Below are 18,090 nucleotides of genomic sequence, written 5' to 3'. Positions count from 1 at the left end.
CCTTCCTGTTTCCAAAATGGGGCAGCCCTGCCTTGCAGAAATGATACAAGGGAGCCAGAAAGGGGGCATGCCATGGAATTGCTTCTCCCTTTCTATGCCCCCAGCTGAGTTCTCCTTGCTTTGCATCCTCTCCTGCCATAGAAGCACTGTGGAGAATCCACCCTTTTGCAATTACATGCCTTTGGTTAAATAAAACATTCTGATGACATTAGGTTGTGGCTCCTACCAGCCTCCTTCTACACCCCTTACTATGATGAACCTGTATTTCATATCACTGGAATTACATGGGTGGATAAGAGGTTACTCCACATCAAAGTGAGAGAATAATAATGGTATTATTATTTATCATTTGTATTTATCGTAGTCCGGCCAGCCAGCCTAGGAACCTAGTTATGGACCAGGACTCCATTGTGCTAGGTGTTGTACACACATAGAGCAAAAAGACAGTCCCTGTCCTGAAGAGCTTACAATCTAAGTATAAGGCAGAGACAACAGATGGATCCAGACAGTTGGGGAGTACAAGGAAACAAGTGAGACAGTATTGGCCAGCATGATAGGCTGTGATCTCAGCACTCCAGCAGCCTAACCGTTGGTAGGGATCACGACAAAGGAGAGTTAAAGGGGTTTTGAAGGAGGACAAGTAAGTTTTACGGATGTTTACAGTGAGCTTCTCCTGAGCATGAGGGGCAGCATGGGAGAAAGAACAAATGTGCCGGTTTGCCCTTACACCCAGTTCCTGCATGCACTTACATATATTAGGAGCTTTGCACATGCATAGTCCCACTGAACACAATGGATCTACTTACATGTGAAAAGTTACTTATTTGCATAAGTGTTTGCTACAGTGGTGGCTTCAGGGCAAAGATTGTATTGCCTGTCTGTTCTGCAAAGCCCCTTGCTTTACATAGATCAAAAGTGTGCTAAAAGCTGTAATGTGAATATTACATTTTTGCTACTCAAAGGGGTATACACTAAAGGAAGTAGTTTTAAAAACTCTGGCCCAATCCTTCACCCACTGAATTCCCTGGGAGTTTGTAAATGACTTCAGGGAGAGCTGAATCCCACTGCAGTGCCAAATGAAACTAGCAAAAGGTTAGTCGTGTCAAAGGGATGCTGTGATGTATTTTGCAATGTTTTATTGTAGACTGTAATCATTACTCTGCGGCTCAAGTGTTGCTCTGTGTACAGTATTTTGATGTACTTGTAAGAGTTCATTTTGATTCTCCTCTGCTGTCCTGTTGAAGATGCATCCACTTACCTGAATAGCAATCCCACTAAAGTTAATTTGACACCTTGTTTGCTGAGATTTCCTAAAGGACATTTTTCTCTCTTTTGTACAGACAAAAAAAAAAAAAAAAACTCCTCAACCCAAAGTATCTCAGAGTGATAAACGCATAGTGCCAAATTCTTATCTAATTTATACTTCCTGCTGCCAACGTCAACATCAACATCTCTAAATACAGGGCTCAGTACAGGTAATGGGGTGAAATGTTATGACATGTAATATACAGAAAATCAGATTAGATGATCTAATAGTTCCTTCCAGCCTTAAAAAAAAAAAAAAAAAAAAACTATGAATCTAAAGTTTGTCCTTTATTCTCTATCCCTGTTCATCTCTCATGTTGACGGCTATAGCCCCCTTTCTATACTCCCCAGTCTAGTCTATCCAAAACAGGGTTGACACAATCATCTTCCTCTCCTGTCATTCTGACCTTATCTCTTTATGGTACTTATGTGGCCTCCATCACCATTGTATCTTAGTACCTCACCATTTTTAATACATTTACCGTCAATACATTTACCTTCCCCAGTGAGGTGGGGAAATGCTATTATTCCCATGCTAGAGATGGGGAATTGAGGCACAAAGAGACTGAGTAAATTTCCTAAGGTCATAGAGGAAGTCTGTGAGAGGGCTGGGAACTGAACCTGGCTCTTCCAACTCAGTCTAACCACTGGCCACCCTTCCTCTATTTGCTCTAGCTTACTTCGCCAGCTTCCACATCAAATCCAAGCTCTTCATCGTCATTGCCCGGGCTACAAAACTCATTACATGCCTACACATTTTTCCTTCTACACCCATACTACTATTAGCTTCTCCCTTGGACCTGATCTAAGGCACACTGAACTCAAAGGGAATCTCTCCATTGACACCAATGAGCTTTGCATCAAGCTATATCCGTCCTGCATCCACACCTAGTATTATGTCTTCTTCTAACCCAATTACAACTAGGAGAATTTCTGAATTAATGATCAACCAACCCTTCTCTTTTATGCCACAAACATTTTTCACATACTCACCCACTCCATTACATGTGCTAAGTAACAGCCACACCCCATTCTTCATTTATCCTATACAAAACAGTTCTTCAGTTCAGATATATTCAGCACATTTGCCCTGTGTACAGCCCTGCGTACACCCATGTGCGCTATATAAATACTACAATATATCATTAAGGGAGCCGCAGAAGCAGCAGCAGAAGCCAGTTTGGAATCAACAGCAACATTTCTCTGAATCATCAGTCATAGGTGTTGGGGAGGAAATGGACATAGATGTTACTGCCATCTTGTCTTTAGTCCTTGGACTTATTATTATCATGTATTTTTTGTTTCAGCCAAAAAATCCAAATTCCCCACCTTTTATCCGTGGTTGGATCCCTTGGTTTGGAGCTGCATTTCAGTTTGGGAAAGCGCCTCTGAAGTTTATAGAACAAGCCAGAATCAAGGTAATAAGCTGGTAGACATAACTGTGTGAATAAGTAATGTATTATTGGAGAAATGGGATACTACCATGTAACTGAAGATTGTGTTGTAATGTATAAGCAAAAGAAAGAAGACTTCAAGTTGAATATTTAACTTTCATTTTTGCATTTCCTGATTTTTGACCATTTAAATTTATACCATTAGCTGAGCTTTTCTATTCTAATTTCTATACTTTGTTTTTAAGCCTATAGTTATTAATGCTGAGAAGAATACAAGGCTCCCCTTCCCGCTGATCTTACAGACCAGGCTTTGAAACAGCTTCCTTTTCCCGTACAGCAGTGATTTTCAGCCTGTGGTCTGCGGACCCCACGGAGTCTGTAGACTGTGTCTAAAGGGTCCGCAATAGGTTGTCATTATCATAAAACAGTGGTTTTCAACCTGGGGTCCACAAACCCTTGGGGGTCTGCCAATTATGTTTAAGATTTCCAAAGGGGTCCACACATCCATTTGAAATTTTTAAGGTGTACGCAAATGAAAAAAAGGGTGAAAAAAGGGGGGCAAGGACACTTGGGCCTAGTGCGAGGGGGCTTCATCGACACTCGTGGTCTTCCATCCCCTCGAGTTACCTAGTGGCCATGCCCCAGTGTCCCCAACAACATCAATTTTTTTTGAGGTAACATGTCAATTTTTATTGACATTTTGACCAGAAAACATTTGAAACTGTCAAAATCAGAATACAGTATTTTATTTTGACTTTATTGTTTCACTTCATTTTGACATTCTTGTTTAGTTCAGCTCTAATTCTCATTTCGTTTAGACTTTTAATTTATTTTTTAAAAAACTTTCATGTTATTATACTTATTTAAATTGCACATGCATATATTATATTTAGTAGTGTAATGTTTCAATATTATCAAAATGAAAACTTTTGATAAGGTCTTTGCAATGTTTCCAAATTGAAATAGTTTGAAATTTCCATTCCATAAAATATTTTGAGCTTTCAACTGTTTGTTCTGATTTGGGATGATTTTTCCCCCTGCAACACGTTGGAATTTCCCACTGGACAGAAATTCTGTTTTCTGACCAACTTAGAAGCCATTTGGGCAGACTTTATAAAATCTTCCAGTGGCATCACATCCTTAGATTTGCCTAGCTAGAAGTCAGGGGGTCAGTCATAGATGACTCGTTTCCCCCCCGCATACTGGGGGGGACACAATCTAAAGGGGAGGACACATGGTCGCCCCATGTGTCTTCTCCGCCCAGCGACCCCACTCTCCTGTCCTACACCCAGCCTGCTGCCGCGCTCTCCCCAGTCCACGTTACCTCCGTCCTTCTCCTGCTGCACCTCCCACCCCAGCACGTTTGGCCGCTCTCCCTGGCAGCCGGGCGAGGAGCAGAGCCGCTTCTCATGCGGCTGAAGCAGGCGGCTCCGGGTCACTGCTCTGTGCAGTGCAGCAGCTGCCCGAGAGAGCCTGGCGGCAGCCCACTCCCAGAACAGGGGACGAGCGAGCCGGAAACACACTTCGGGGGGGGGGGGGGGGGGAGAGGGGACTCTGGCTCGCTCAGCCCCTGTCTCTGGCAGCCGGGCCCAGGCAGGGAGCGGACTGCTGCTCCCAGCGAGGTTCTCACAAGGCGACCCAGAGCGCCCAACACGAGGAACGGCTGGTCCCGCCCCCTCCATTCTCCGCCCGGGCCCGGCTGCCAGGGATAGGGGCCGAGCATGCCGGGGGTCAGGCGCAGCGGGAGGACAGAGACCCTTTCCCTCCCCAACCTCACAGGGCAGTCGGGGGTGGGGGGGAGCACTTAACCACACATGACCCCCTACTCGTCTTCTCTGGGGACTGTTGCCACCAACCACAACCCCGTCTATATGCTCCACTTTGTGCCTCACCCAAACTTTGCAGGATATAATATAATCACACGTAATGTTCTGTATGCTGACACAACTCCTCCTCTCCCCTCCACTGAATTTTTCTATTAGAGATTTTTTTTTCCTGTGGAGCTCAGGATCACCACAAGAAAGAGAGAGTTTCTCTCCATGTCCAGCAGAGTTCCACAGGAGAGGGGATCTTCTCCTACAGAACTCTTAAACTCTGCATAAGAATGCAGGCAGATTTGGGTGAAGACTCTGTTCTTGCTCTGAAATCTGTCTACAGAAGTTCTTATGGGTCACGTCAAATCCTGTCCAGTTATGCAGTGAATGAAAATTGTTACATTCAGCAGTTTATGTGAAAGGAGTTGATTAATACAATTCACCAGCTAGCTGAGAAGTATTTAAATCACAACAACTATCCTCTTAATTGACATCCTTGTCTGAAGTCTCAGAAAGTCCAAGTAGCAGATCCCAGAAGCTTTGTATTAGTTTGTATTTGTATTAGTGTCATACCTTACAGTACTGTATACATTGATAGAATAAAAACACCTGATGTTATTAAAACATTAGGAGGCCAGATTTTTAGAAGTCAGCCTTGTTTTTGCAATTTAGGTTATTTAGAGGCCAAAGTAGCAGATTGCATTACAAATAATTGTGAAAGGAAAATAGTGTCCATAAAAACAGGCCTCGTTAAAATCAGGCTGAAAATGTATCCTAATAGTTGTAGCAATGTGTAATTTGAGCTATTTTGGCCTTTTAAACTTTTGTTTTAAGTTAGCCCTCAATCCAAGTCTCAAATATTGTTGGCCCAAAATTCTGAGTGCAAATTAAATTGTTCTCACAATTGGACCCATTTAAATACCTAACTCTGGTTTATGGATGCAGTCAGTTAAGTAGGCTTCCAGATGAGTACATCTGCTGGTTCAATTTAATCATGCCTAAAGCTTTACACCTGCATTTAAATGCAAATTCATCATTGTGCCCACAGTGTAGGAGGATGTTTTGAAAACTGAGGTCTTTCTCTGTATAAATGTGGTCAATTCATATTGTCCAGTGCTGGAAATCAAAACACAACTGCATTGTGCTAGTACAGGAAAACCAAATAGTGAAACTTACATGACTTATTGCATTATCCCTGGAAATGTAGAAGGTAAACCCAAAGCATTCTGGGCTGATTCAAAACCCCATTACTAGTAATAACATGAGTAAGAACTCCATGCATCTGAAGAAGCGGGTTTTTTACCCACGAAAGCTTATGCCCAAATAAATCTGTTAGTCTTTACGGTACCACCGGACTCCTTGTTGTTTTAATGGGTAAGAAGTGGTTTTAAATATTCTCCATTCCATTAAACCCAGGGCCGGCTCTAGGTTTTTTGCTGCCCCAAGCAAAAAATTTGCCGCCCCAAGCTCCGAGAGCGCAACTGCCCCCCCGCCAAAAAAAGGTGGCCGGAATGGTGCCCCTGGAATTGTGCCGCCACAAGCACGTGCTTGCTTTGCAGAGCCGGTTCTGAATAAGCCACTTTTACATTGGTGCAACTCCACTGAAAATGTTCACACACAAAATGTTCCATTCAATAGAGTTAACACTATCATGTTTCTGTGGACATTATTTTGCACTCAATTATCTGTGGATGCAGTCTGCTATTTAGGCATCTAAATGACCTAAATTACAAAAACAAGGCCAACTTCTAAAATATCTGGCCCCATAATGCTTTAACACCATGTTTTATTATGTAAAACTGTAATAACAGAGTGCTGAATCAGGCTCATAATTTTCATCTTGATAGTGTCCATTTAAAGTGGGTTTTAACTCTTGATTAATTGGCAATTGCTGCAGAAGTTATGGAAAATATCTTGGTCTTCTGTAAAATACACTAATACTACAACAATATTTGTCAGGATTTTTTATTATTATTTGTACTAGTATGGACCAGTGTTCACCGTGTACCTTCTGGGAAATCGATTCACCTTTGTGACTGAGACAGAGGATGTTCTTGAATTTCTGAGGTCTAAAGAAGCAGATTTGGATGAAGCGGTGCAGCAAGCCCTCCAACACACGGGTACAGGATATTCTCTTATGTAGACCTCAAATTTAGTCACATATCAAGATTAAGAAGCTTATTTGGATCCAAGGTCAAGTCACAAATTTAGGGAGAAGAATCCAGTACACAGAAATACTGGGCTAGATTCTTGGCTGATGTAAATTGGCATATCTCCATTGGCTTCTGACCCATTATTTTAGTAGTGCCCAAAATCTCAATCAAGGCCTCATGGGGTACATCTACACTGCGATAAAAAACTTGCAGCACTGAGTCTCAAAGCCCAGGTCTGCTGACAGGGTTATAAAACTGTAGTGTAGACATTTGGGCTCAGGCTGGAGCCCAGACTCTGAAGCATTTTTAGATGTTGATGTTTTATAGCCTTGCAAGCCCAAGTCTGCTGACCTGTAGCCAGCTGCAACCATGCCTTGGGTCTTTTATTGCAGTGTAGATGTAATGTTAGATGTTGAAAAACAGAGGACACAGTTTGCCAATGAGCTTTGTTCTAGTCCTCTACATGGAGTGGATTTAACCTTTTGAGCGCTCGTTATAGAATCCTAGAAATGTAGGGAACCTCAAAAGGTCATTTAGTCCATCCTCCCATGCTGAGGCAGGACCAAATATACCTATGCCATCATTGACAGGTGTTTGTCTAACCTGTTCTTAAAAACCTTCAATGATGGGGACTCCACAATCTCTCTTGGCAAACTATCCCAGTACTTTATTAATATTATAGATAAAAAGATTTCCCTAATATCTAACCTAAATTTCCCTTGCTGCAGATTAAGCCTATTACTTCTTGTCCTGTCTTCAGTGGACATGGAGAACAATTGATCACCATCCTCTTTATAACAGCCGTTAACATATTTGAAGACTTATCAGGCCCCCTAGCCCCCAGTCATGTTTTCTCAGGACGGAACATGCTCAGGTTTTTTTTAACCTTTCCTTGTAAGTCAGGGTTTCTAGACTCTAATTTGTCCATATTTTTCTTAAAGTGTGGCACCCAAAACTGGACACAATACTCCAGCTAAGGCCTCACCAGAGCTTAGTAGAGCAGGACAATTACCTCCTGTGCCTTACATAGGACACTCCTGTTAATACACTGCAGAATGATATTAGCTTTTTTTGCAACTGCATCATATTGTTGGCTCATATTTAGTTGGTAATCCACTATAACCCCCAGATCCTTTTCTGTAGTATTACCACCCAGCCAGTTATTCCTCATTTTATATTTGTGCATTTGAGTTTTCCTTTCTAAATGAAGTACTGTGCACTTGTCTTTATTGAATTTCATCTTGCTCATTTCAGAGCTATTCTCCAATTTGTCAAGGTCATTTTGAATTCTAATGCTGTCCTCCAAAGTGCTTGCAGCCCTTCCCAGTTTCATGTCATCCACAAATTTTATAAGCATACTTTCTGTTCCATTATCTAAGTCATTCATGAAAATATTGACTAGTGGCAGACAGGACAAACCCCTGTGGAATCCCACTAGATACATCCTCCCAGTTTGACAGTAAATCATTGATAATTACTCTAAGAGTATGATTTTTCAGCCAGTTGTGCACCCACCTCACAGCAATTTCCCTTAGACCACATTTCCCTTGTTTTCTTGTGAGAATATTATGTGAGACTGTGTCAAAAGCCTTACTAACATCAAGATATATCACATCAGCTTCTCCCCATCCAAGAGGCCAGTAAACCTGTGAAAGAAAGAAATTAGGTTGATCTGGCCTGATTTGTTCTTGATAATTCATGTTGACTGTTACTTATTCACCCTGTTGCCTTCTAGGTGCTTACAAATTGATTGTTTAATAATTTGTTCTAGTATCTTTCCAGATATCAAAGTTAGGCTGACTGGTCTATAATAGCTGAGTTCCTTACATTTTCCCTCACCATCTGCTTTGGTGGGTGGATGGGGAATTAACTTGCTGGCTTCCAAAACATGCTGTTTATTTTCTATTTAAGTTTCAATCTCCAAAGAAAGCTTTCATCAGAACCGAAGCATGTTCTTCAAATTGATGATACAACAACTGAGTTCCTCTAACCTGCATCAGTTCTCTGAGACTCTGTGTAAAGAATTCCATGAGCACGTGGAGCATTTGGGCAAAGAAGGAACTGAGGATCTCAATGACCTAGTAAGGTTCGTAGATTTACAATCCAGCTCTAATGCACAGATATCCAGTATGTTTATTAAACACGTAAATATTTATTTATTGTGGGTGAAATTCATCTGTGTTGAGGGTCAGCACAAAATTCTGTGTCTCACCGAAGTCCCACATAAGACTGATTTTTGGGGCTTAATGGGGACTGATGTGATGCAAGGCCCTCTGTGCTGACCCTCTGGAGCCAATTTCACCCTGACTGATTTGTGAACCAGAATGGAATCTAGCTTACTTTCCCATGGCAGTGTTGGTTCTGCAGGGCTTATAGAAGTGAAAAGTTGTTAATGTATTTCAAGTCAGCAGATCCGATTCTATTATTGTCAAGCATCAGATCTGCCGAGTGAGAAGGTTCCATTTTACATAGTCACTTTTCTCACCAGAGTCACTCTTAAATATTCTTATACTGCTAATCAAAAAGATTACATTCTTGCCTTAAAAAATGCTTGAATGAATTACTTTTAACCTTCTGTTTTCACAGGCATATCATGTGTCCAGCAGTAATGAAAACCCTGTTTGGGAAAAACTTCTGTCCAACAACTGGGGAGTTTGAAAGGCATTTTCAGAATTTTGATGAAGGATTGGAAGTTGGGTCCCAGATACCTGAATTTTTTTTAAGGTGAGTTTTATGCTTCATAAATTGTTCCTTAAGGTGTATTTAAAATCCATTTCCATTTATCTCATCCTCTGACAGGAACTGGGGTAAATCCAAAACTTGGTTACTTAATGTATTTGAAAGGATTGCAACAGATATAAAGAAAGACAAATCTTCAGAAAGTGGCTCTAAGGTAAACCTACCAAAAAAATTTTTTTTTATAAACTGCCAGGTTACCATTGGTATAGAGGCTAAGTTATGGACATGGGCCAAGATTTTTAAAAATGACTAGTGATTTTGGGTGCCTCCATTTTAGGGTGCTCAAGCTGACACTTTTGTAAGACTGAAGGGTCTGAAAACTTAAAGGGATAGAATTCTCTGCTACCTCTATAGGAGAAAAGTCAGCTCTGACCAGCTTCAATTACATGAATTTAATGTTGCTTGACCATAATTCCACCTACCAAGTTTTGTTGCTTTGGTTGGAATTCTGTATGATTTGATTATTATTCCTGTACTCATGAAAGGGAAGGAGAATTGTGCAGGATATGCCCTGGAGTGAGTGGTCTCTCCAATTTAATAAATACCACCCTTTGGAATGTTAACAAAACTCAAGCCGAACAGGAGGGAGGGGGAAAAGGGTTCTAGCCTCAGACCCGGGACTGTTAAGTAATAGGACTTTTTTCTTCAATAAATTAATGTGATCATCCTGTAGGCAGAGTATGTTAGCAAACTATTCTTTTAGACGACCTTTAACATGCATATTCATTCTCTTGTTTATGAGAGACACTAATACAGCATCTCCTGGACAATTTGCATGGAAATGAAGCTTCCGGTTATTTGCTGCTCTTGTTCTGGGCTTCCCAAGTTAATGCTATTTTGGTAAGTACACTATCTGAGAAATGCTTTCTCGCATCTCCAATTTGTTGGGAAAAGACAGGAAAAAATAACGGTCAATATCTGGAAGATTTATTAAGGAGTGAAAAGCTTGTAATATGTTCACTCAGAGGGATTGAGGGCTTGTCTACACGAAAAATGCTACAGCAGCACTGCGTAGTATTTCAGTGTAGACACTACCTACCCTGATGGGAGGGATTCTCCTGTCAGCGCAGGTAATAAACCTCCCCGAGAGGCGGTAGCTCGGTCAATGGAAGAATTCTTCTGTCAACCTAGTGCTGTCTGCATGGGGACTTAGGTCGGCTTAACTACACTGCTCAGGGTTGTGGATTTTTCACACCCATGAGTGACGTAGTTATGCTGACCTAATTTTCGAGTGTAGACCAGGCATCAGCAACTGATACAAAGGAATTCAAATTCAGTATTGATAAGGAAAAGGAAAATTTTTTCCCCAAATTATTTTCTTCGTGGCACCTTCCACATTCAACAGCCAGTAACAGGCACAAAGAAGTAAAGGTTGCCAGGCAGCTTGTGCACAGGAAACACTCAGCACTTCTCCAACTGCCCCTGGTAGAGCAGGGTCTAACTGGCTCACAGGCAACAGGGAAATCTCCCAGGCGGTCCCTGGTCCCCAACCAGACACAGCTGCAACAGAAAATCTGTGTGCTGTGAAGGCAAGACCTGACTCTTTACTATTGCTAAGAGACAGGCCAGTGTTCTTGGCACTTTTCCCCCTACCTTTTGATGGTGCTAACACTTCTGAAGAGATGGGCGGCCAGTGAACTGACTGTTGTGGGAGGCTAGCCTCTGGCGCCTCCCCTTCTGCCCACGGCCCCAACCCTTGCCATCCTCTTCTGCCCCATCTCTCCTGCAGGAGCCCAGCGCACCCCCTGCCCCAGGCTGCCCCCAGCCCTGGAGCTCCAGACAGGCCCCCAACCCCAGCCCCGGAGTACCGGGCAGGCAGCGCAGCAACAACCCCACTTACCCCAAATCCCGGCGGCACGCCAGCCGCCCCAGCCCTAGTCAGTCTGGGGCGTGGAAGAGCAGGAACCAGGAAGGAACTGCAGGAAGGGGCCTAGGGGTGGAGTGTGGGCAGAGCCACTCCAGGCTGTTTGGGGAGGCACAGCCTCCCTCAGCCTCTGATACCCACCACCCATAGCTGAAGAGCACTGCATAATGCATTGTTAGTGCTGACACCAAGGAAGGGAGGATGCTGCTGGCATCTCACAATTTTTCCACCACATCAGAGGTGGCACCATAGATCACGAACTTGAAAATCTCGTTCTGCATCTTATGCAGAGTGCCTCACACAGCAGAACAACATGCTGCCTGCCATCAGAATGGCTAGTATAAAAAGAATGTACAACGTGGCCTGCTCACTGGGCTTAGTAGTGGCAGCACATGGAAGATGTTTCCGTGTATGCTCAGGCTCTCGCACGACACATTGGTCGGTGTTGTGAAAGCCTCACTGAAAGCAGCCACTATTTTTCTGTTACCCCTTTTTGACCCAAATGACTAGTCAAAGTTCCGGGCCCTGGGGATGTTCCAGCTGGGAGTAAAAATTGATGATGGAGTCTGGTATTTTCTTGGATACAATCTTGTTTATCTGAAGGAATGTACAAGGTTCTGCTTCTTCAAACTCAGGTCTTTTTAGCCAACACCAGACCCAAAAAGCTCTCTCTCTAGCTTCTTCCAGGGCCATGCCATGCTTACAGACTTCTGCTTGGATTTCTTCAGGCACACTGCATCGCATGCATGCCCTTACCCAAAACAAAATTCAGCCCAAAGCCCACCCCCCCCACACCATCCAAAACTTCTGGGCAGCATCATATAATCCTTTTGTTTTACATGGGGGCATATGATTAATTTAGCCTTGTACTTATGTTAATTGAAGGATACATTCCATCCACCAATCTCAATGAGGTTTTAATTCAACCCCTAACAAGATTTCATCCAGCTCATAACATTTCCATCCCGTGTCTCTTGGAGATTAGAGAATGTAGATAGTTAAGCACCTGTTGGGAAGGATTGCTGCTTATTCTCTCCTTTTTGGTATCAGTGTCTGTTTATGTAGGTATTGAAACTATTCTTATCTGGTTGCTAGGTGTACACACCCTCAGGAATTAAATAGATAATACAAGGGGAATCCATCTCTGAGCTGGGCTGTAATTGGGTCTTTAATTATGTAACCCTTCTGCCAGGCCAAGTTGATAGCAGCAAGGGCCGGGTTCAGTACACAGGGGTTCCCTCTCATCAAAGCAAATGCAAAACTGGCTCGACCCCCCACCCAGTGACCAGAGAAAATCTTACACACCCCCTGGGTGCCTCAAAGAGGCAATAGTTCCCCTCTTGCAAGCACAGAGTCTCGGTGTAGCAGAGAATCTTTAATAACATGAGGTAAATGATATCAGCATTAAATTGGGAAACCACCACAAGTAGTGTTCATTAACCAAACCATGAGCAAAGACCCACCCCAGCAAATTGGGCCACATCCTTTCCCTCAGGTTCTTGAGTCCCACAACCCAAATGTCTCTTGAGTCTAGCAATCCAAAAATCAGCCAAAGTCCAAAAAATCCAGCCCCAGAGTTCAAAAGTTCATCAGCAGAGTGTTACTCCCCAGTCTGGGTAAAAATATGCCTGGGGGGGGGGGGGAAGAGGTAAGGGCCACCTTACATGTCCTAAAGCTGACTGCCCCACAGGGCTCCGCTGTCTCACAAACAGCTCCACTCTGCACAGCTCACTATCTCATGAACACTCTGCCAGCCTATCCACAAACAGCACCACTGCACTCTAGATCTTCCGGCTCCCTACTACTTGACACAGTGCTTGGTGATTTCAGCTCATAGTAGTGGGAGCCTTGAGTGCTGGTGCTCCATAAGGCCAAAGTGAACTCAGCACAGTACCTGTAGCAAGACTCTTAATAGACCCAAAATTAGCTCTGACATTCCACAGGCGACAGAAATAGAGATGTAATTGGTGTTTCAGGCCTTCACAAAGGGGGCCCCCACCACCAGGTACTAATACCTGTCTTAAACCTCTCTCAATTCACACAGTTTTGGAACCCATGTCCCTTGCCTAGCGAGTGCTACTTAGTTGATGGTGAGTCCCTCCATCATACAAAAGGCCAAGTACAGTTCCACTCTCCTTGATTCCCATAATCAGGGTAATAACAATTTATTCTTCCTGCCCCAATAACAGAGACACTGGGGATCTCACAGCAGCCAAAGTGACCATTTGGGCAGCTATGGCCTCATTCTAGGTGGGGTGGGTGTGCCTATGCAAATGAGATCAGCCCTTGAAGTTCTTTTCCACAACTTGCCACACCTCACCACCAGATGTCAGGGTGGAGCTCATCCTGACTCTGCTTACAATTAGATATATATTTCTAATAGCTTAACCTTCAATGGTGGTTGGATTCTCAGTTTTGGTTAAACCCCTTAAAGACTGGAGCCATATAGAAAATTCATACTTGAATTGGGATTTTGTTTGGGGCTGTTTGGTTCACGCCCATCAGTAGTTTTGGAAGGTACAAGCAATCTTCTCATTTGAAATAGATGTGTTGGAGTAGGTGCCTTTCCTAATTGGATTCAGGACCTATGAACTGCTTCTGTTGAAGCTGGTGACAGTAAAGCTATTGATTTAAATGAGAGCAGGAATGGGACCTAGTTTTGCTATCCACAGATCTGTGCAAGAACTTGGCAGTTTCATTTTACAAGGCTGTAACAGGGTCAGCTGCCGCCTGAGCACCTGCTCATGGACAGAGGTTGCTTTCCAGTTCCCAGCCTCAATTTCCATTCTTGGACTTTCCTGCAGCAGCCTCTCTCACTCACTGTAGCTCCTGGTGCTCTTATAGGGGAATCACCTGGTGTCTGGCAAATATGCCTCTTCAGTAGTCAGGCTTGGCTGGCCCCAGGCTTCTAGGTCTCAAAGGACCAAGCCACGCTGTTACAAGGGAACATTGTGGGACAGATTCACCAGAGCTCTCTGGCTGCTTTACACCATTCCAGTAATGTAAAGCAGCCATAAACCTTGCTAACCCTGTCAGAGGAGCATCCCCAAATAGTTTTAGCAAATCGGAGAATCTGGCCCCTCTATTTGATTTTGTTTCCTGTGCTTTTGCATCACTTGAGTTCTGTTTTGAGTTCTGCATTTGTGCAGCCCACAAAGCTCAGAGCAAACTGCTGCATTTCAGCTCATATCACACTGAAACCATAAAAAACTGTGAAATACTCCATAAACCGCCCCCGCCCCACCCCAGGTTCATCTGAAACCAGGCTCTGGTTCTCTGCAATAGTTTATCATCTCAACCTTATGAATCCAGATAAGTGACGTGGTGCTTTGTTGTGAAAACACCGTTCTAGCTGCCAATTCCTCTTCTTTTGCTCATTTGTAGACATTGAATGCCTGATTTTCACAGGTGCTGGCCTCTCACTAATCCAGGGGAAGGTAAAAGGGGCTGTGGGTTCTCAACTCCTCTGAAAACCAGGTCCGTAACTTACAGTGTTTTCTTTTAAAACGTTTTCAATAACGTTATATTTAATTGCATTACCAACTCTGCCCACCTTACTCACTTGCCTGGTTAACTAGATGGGGATTACTCATGTGAGTAAGGTAAGCAGGCTCTGATCCATTATAGTGACCTAGTTTTAATTTACCAGAATTTAATATCGCGGAGGTAATTTTTGTTTCTCTTTAGGGTGCCTTTTGGACCCTGGCATTTATACTATCCAACCCTTCTGTTTACAAGAACATCATGGAGGACATAGTTTCTGTTTATGGCAAAGCAGGTAATAAACCAGAAATAAGTGACTGCAGTGGTACAGAACAGAAAGTAAAACCACAGTTAACATACGACCAAAACCCTCACTCAGTTTTTGCTCTGTCGTTACTCAGCCTGATCCCACTGAAGTCCATGCGTGTTTGGCCACTGGCTTTTTTGGGAGTTTGCCTGAATAAGGTCTTGAGGCCCAGATCCTGAAAAGTCTTTAGGTGCCTTACTTTCCTTGATTTCAATGGGAATGAGACACCTAAATACTTCTCAGGATCTGGGCCTGAGTAACATCAGGGTAAATATTTCTGGATTTAGCCTCTAATGATTTGGCCTTTATATTTGTGTAATATCTTCAACTAAATGACATTTCTTTCATGTGTGCTGTTCCATGACTTTTCCATGGACTTTCAGGGATTTCTGTGAGCTTCAGCCTTACTGAAGTTAATAGGACCCTTGCGGTACTAAACTCAAACAAGGGAATGGGATAGCCGCAGTGGGTCATTATTTCTGGTTTGGGCCAGGTACCCCAATGCAAAGTGATCTCAGCACCAAGGTGAAATATCCCTTCTCCCCACCCATGAGTACAAAGTGGGTTCAAATCACTCCCATTCTGATTTGAAATTTTCTAAATTGAAAGGGGGCTGATGTACTACTGTATCTGTGTCATGCCACCTTGTTTCAGCAGGTGAAGCTAGGATTGAAGTCTTTGAAGACAACCTTAAGAAACTTCCATCAATTAAGCTGTGTATTTTGGAAGCCTTACGGCTAGTGGCCCCCGGTTCAATCATAAGGAAAGCAATGAAGCCACTAAAAGTTCAGGTGTTGTATTATTTTAAATGGACTTTGTATTTTCTTAAAAAGAAAAGGAGTACTTGTGGCACCTTAGAGACTAACCAATTTATTTGAGTAAATCTTCTGGAAATAGATGTCACCAGTTCATTCAGATTGTCAAGCCCATTATTTAGAACACTGCTGTAGTTTAAAAAAAAAATCTGACAAAAATGGGTCATGGTGAAACAAGCCAAAAATTTGAATTTGTTTTGACCTGACTCCAATTTTTTTTTCAAACTTTTCAATCTGCTGAATGTAAGAACAGCCATACTAGGTCAGACCAATGGCCCAGTATCCTGCCTTTCGACAGTGTCCAGTGCCCGATGCTTCAGAGAGAATTAACAGAATGAGGCAATTATTGAGTGATCCCTTGCCTGTCATCCAATCCCAGAATCTGGAAGTCAGACGCTTAGGGACACCAAGAGTATGGGGTTGCATCCCTGACTATCTTGGCTAATAGTAGTTGATGAACCTATCCTCCCTGACTTATCTAATTCTTTTTTGAGTCCAGTTACACCTTTGACCTTCACAACATTCCCTGGCAACTATAGGTTGACTGTACATTGTGTGGTGAAGTTCTTCCTTTTGTTTGTTTTAAACCTTCTGCCTATTAATTTTGTTGGGTGACCCTTGTTCTTGTGTTATGTGAAGGGGTAGATAACACTTCCTTATTCACTTTCTCTACACCATTCATGATTTTAGAGCCCTATCATATCCCCCCTTAGTTGTCCATTTTCTAAACTGACCAGTCCCAGTCTTCTTAATCTCTCCTCCTATGGAAACTGTTGCATACCCATAATCATTTTTGTTGCCCTTCTCTGTACCTTTTTCCAATTCTAATATATCTTTTTTGAGATGGGGCAACTAGAACTGCGGGCAGTATTCAAAATGTGGGCCTACCGTGGCTTTAGATAGTGGCATTATGATAGATAATAAAATAGGAACCATTAGGAAAGGGATAGTTTCAAACATTCTGTTCACTTTTTTGACTGCTGCTGCACATGGAGTGGATGTTTTCAGAGAAGTATCCACAATGACCCCTAAATCTCTTTCTTGAGTGTTAGCAGTTTAGTTAGACCCCATCATTTTGTATGTATAATTGGGATTATGTTTTCCAATGTACATTACTTTGCATTTATCAGCATTGAATTTCATCTGCCCTGTTGTTTCCTAGTTTTTCAAAAAGTTCTCCCCCAAATTATTTTTGGAATTGCCAGCAAATGGAAAAAACCCTTATTCACTCAGCTCTAATTACGGTAGCGTGTAGGAATGCCAATCAAGGATCCCATTGTGTGAAGTGCTGTTACTTGACAAGTACAAACAAGATGGCCCCGAGATGCACACATTCTATATTTTTTGTATTCATTATATCCTCAGACCTACTCCATACCTCCTAACCAGCATCAGCTTCATTGTTAAGGTGACTCAGCCACACAAAAGGAGAGTATGTTATGGTATTATTTGTATAGCATGCCAGGGGCCTGAGATTCTGTACAGTGGTAAAGTAGATTCATAGATATTAATGTCAGAAGGGACCATTATGATCACCTAGTCTGACCTCCTGCACAACGCAGGCCACAGAATCTCACCCACCCACTCCTGCGATAAACCTCTCACCTATGTCTGAGCTATTGAAGTCCTCAAAAGTGTGCAAACTGCCTGGAAGAGTTTACAGTCTACTCGTAAAAGGGTATAAAACAGTGAATACACATTGCTGGTTCTTGATGAAAATACTGGACACATTTCAAAAGACAGGAGGATGCATGAATTATTTGTCCACTTTTCCTTAAGTCAAGGAGGTCTTTAAAAAAATCCCCTTGTTTTCTACTACTGTTTTGTTTGACTTTTAATTAGTCACTTAAGACAGGGATGTCTCCTGTCAGCAACGCTTCAGTCCTGAAAGAAGAAGTGCCAGAACACACTTCTGATATTTTCAGTAAGTGATAGTACTGCAATACTGTTACAGCCCCTGCAAAAAAGTGCCAGAATGGCATTCGGGAGCCTTCTAGCAGGACTTGAGCCCTGTTTACAGGTAGTCTTTAGTCCACACTTCACTATAGTAACACTAACAAGAACATGTATGGTTAATCCCACTGCAACTAAAGTCAATGAGAATTTTGCCATTGGCTTCAATGGGAGTAAGATGAAATATTCTGCACATCATGCCAGGATTTCCCTCCCTCGCACAATTTTTATTCGACAAGACATTCTGGTAGCCAATTGGGCTT

The 18,090-nt window shown here is 42.7% G+C and overlaps 1 protein-coding gene across 2 annotated transcripts in view; it reads left to right on the top strand.

Moving 5' to 3' along the window:
• Positions 1–2,616: 2,616 nt before the first annotated feature.
• The window catches only part of CYP39A1 (cytochrome P450 family 39 subfamily A member 1), an 80,514-nt gene continuing 65,040 nt past the window's right edge, over positions 2,617–18,090 (top strand). Inside the window, exons 1-8 of one of the 2 annotated variants that reach the window (XM_073335797.1) lie at positions 2,617–2,723; positions 6,498–6,633; positions 8,578–8,752; positions 9,253–9,390; positions 9,466–9,559; positions 10,150–10,245; positions 14,957–15,047; positions 15,714–15,850. In XM_073335797.1, the coding sequence (XP_073191898.1) occupies positions 8,616–8,752; positions 9,253–9,390; positions 9,466–9,559; positions 10,150–10,245; positions 14,957–15,047; positions 15,714–15,850 (693 nt within the window). In that variant the 5' untranslated portion in view covers positions 2,617–2,723; positions 6,498–6,633; positions 8,578–8,615. Of the gene's footprint in view, positions 2,724–6,497; positions 6,634–8,577; positions 8,753–9,252; positions 9,391–9,465; positions 9,560–10,149; positions 10,246–14,956; positions 15,048–15,713; positions 15,851–18,090 lie in introns of those variants that run through there. The other variant, XM_073335796.1, reaches the window with a different exon arrangement.

This window comes from Lepidochelys kempii, chromosome 3 (assembly GCF_965140265.1).
Source record: "Lepidochelys kempii isolate rLepKem1 chromosome 3, rLepKem1.hap2, whole genome shotgun sequence".
Taxonomy (NCBI): Eukaryota; Metazoa; Chordata; order Testudines; family Cheloniidae; genus Lepidochelys; species Lepidochelys kempii.
Note: the sequence above shows the minus strand (reverse complement) of the source record. Positions and strands in the feature narration are given on the sequence as shown.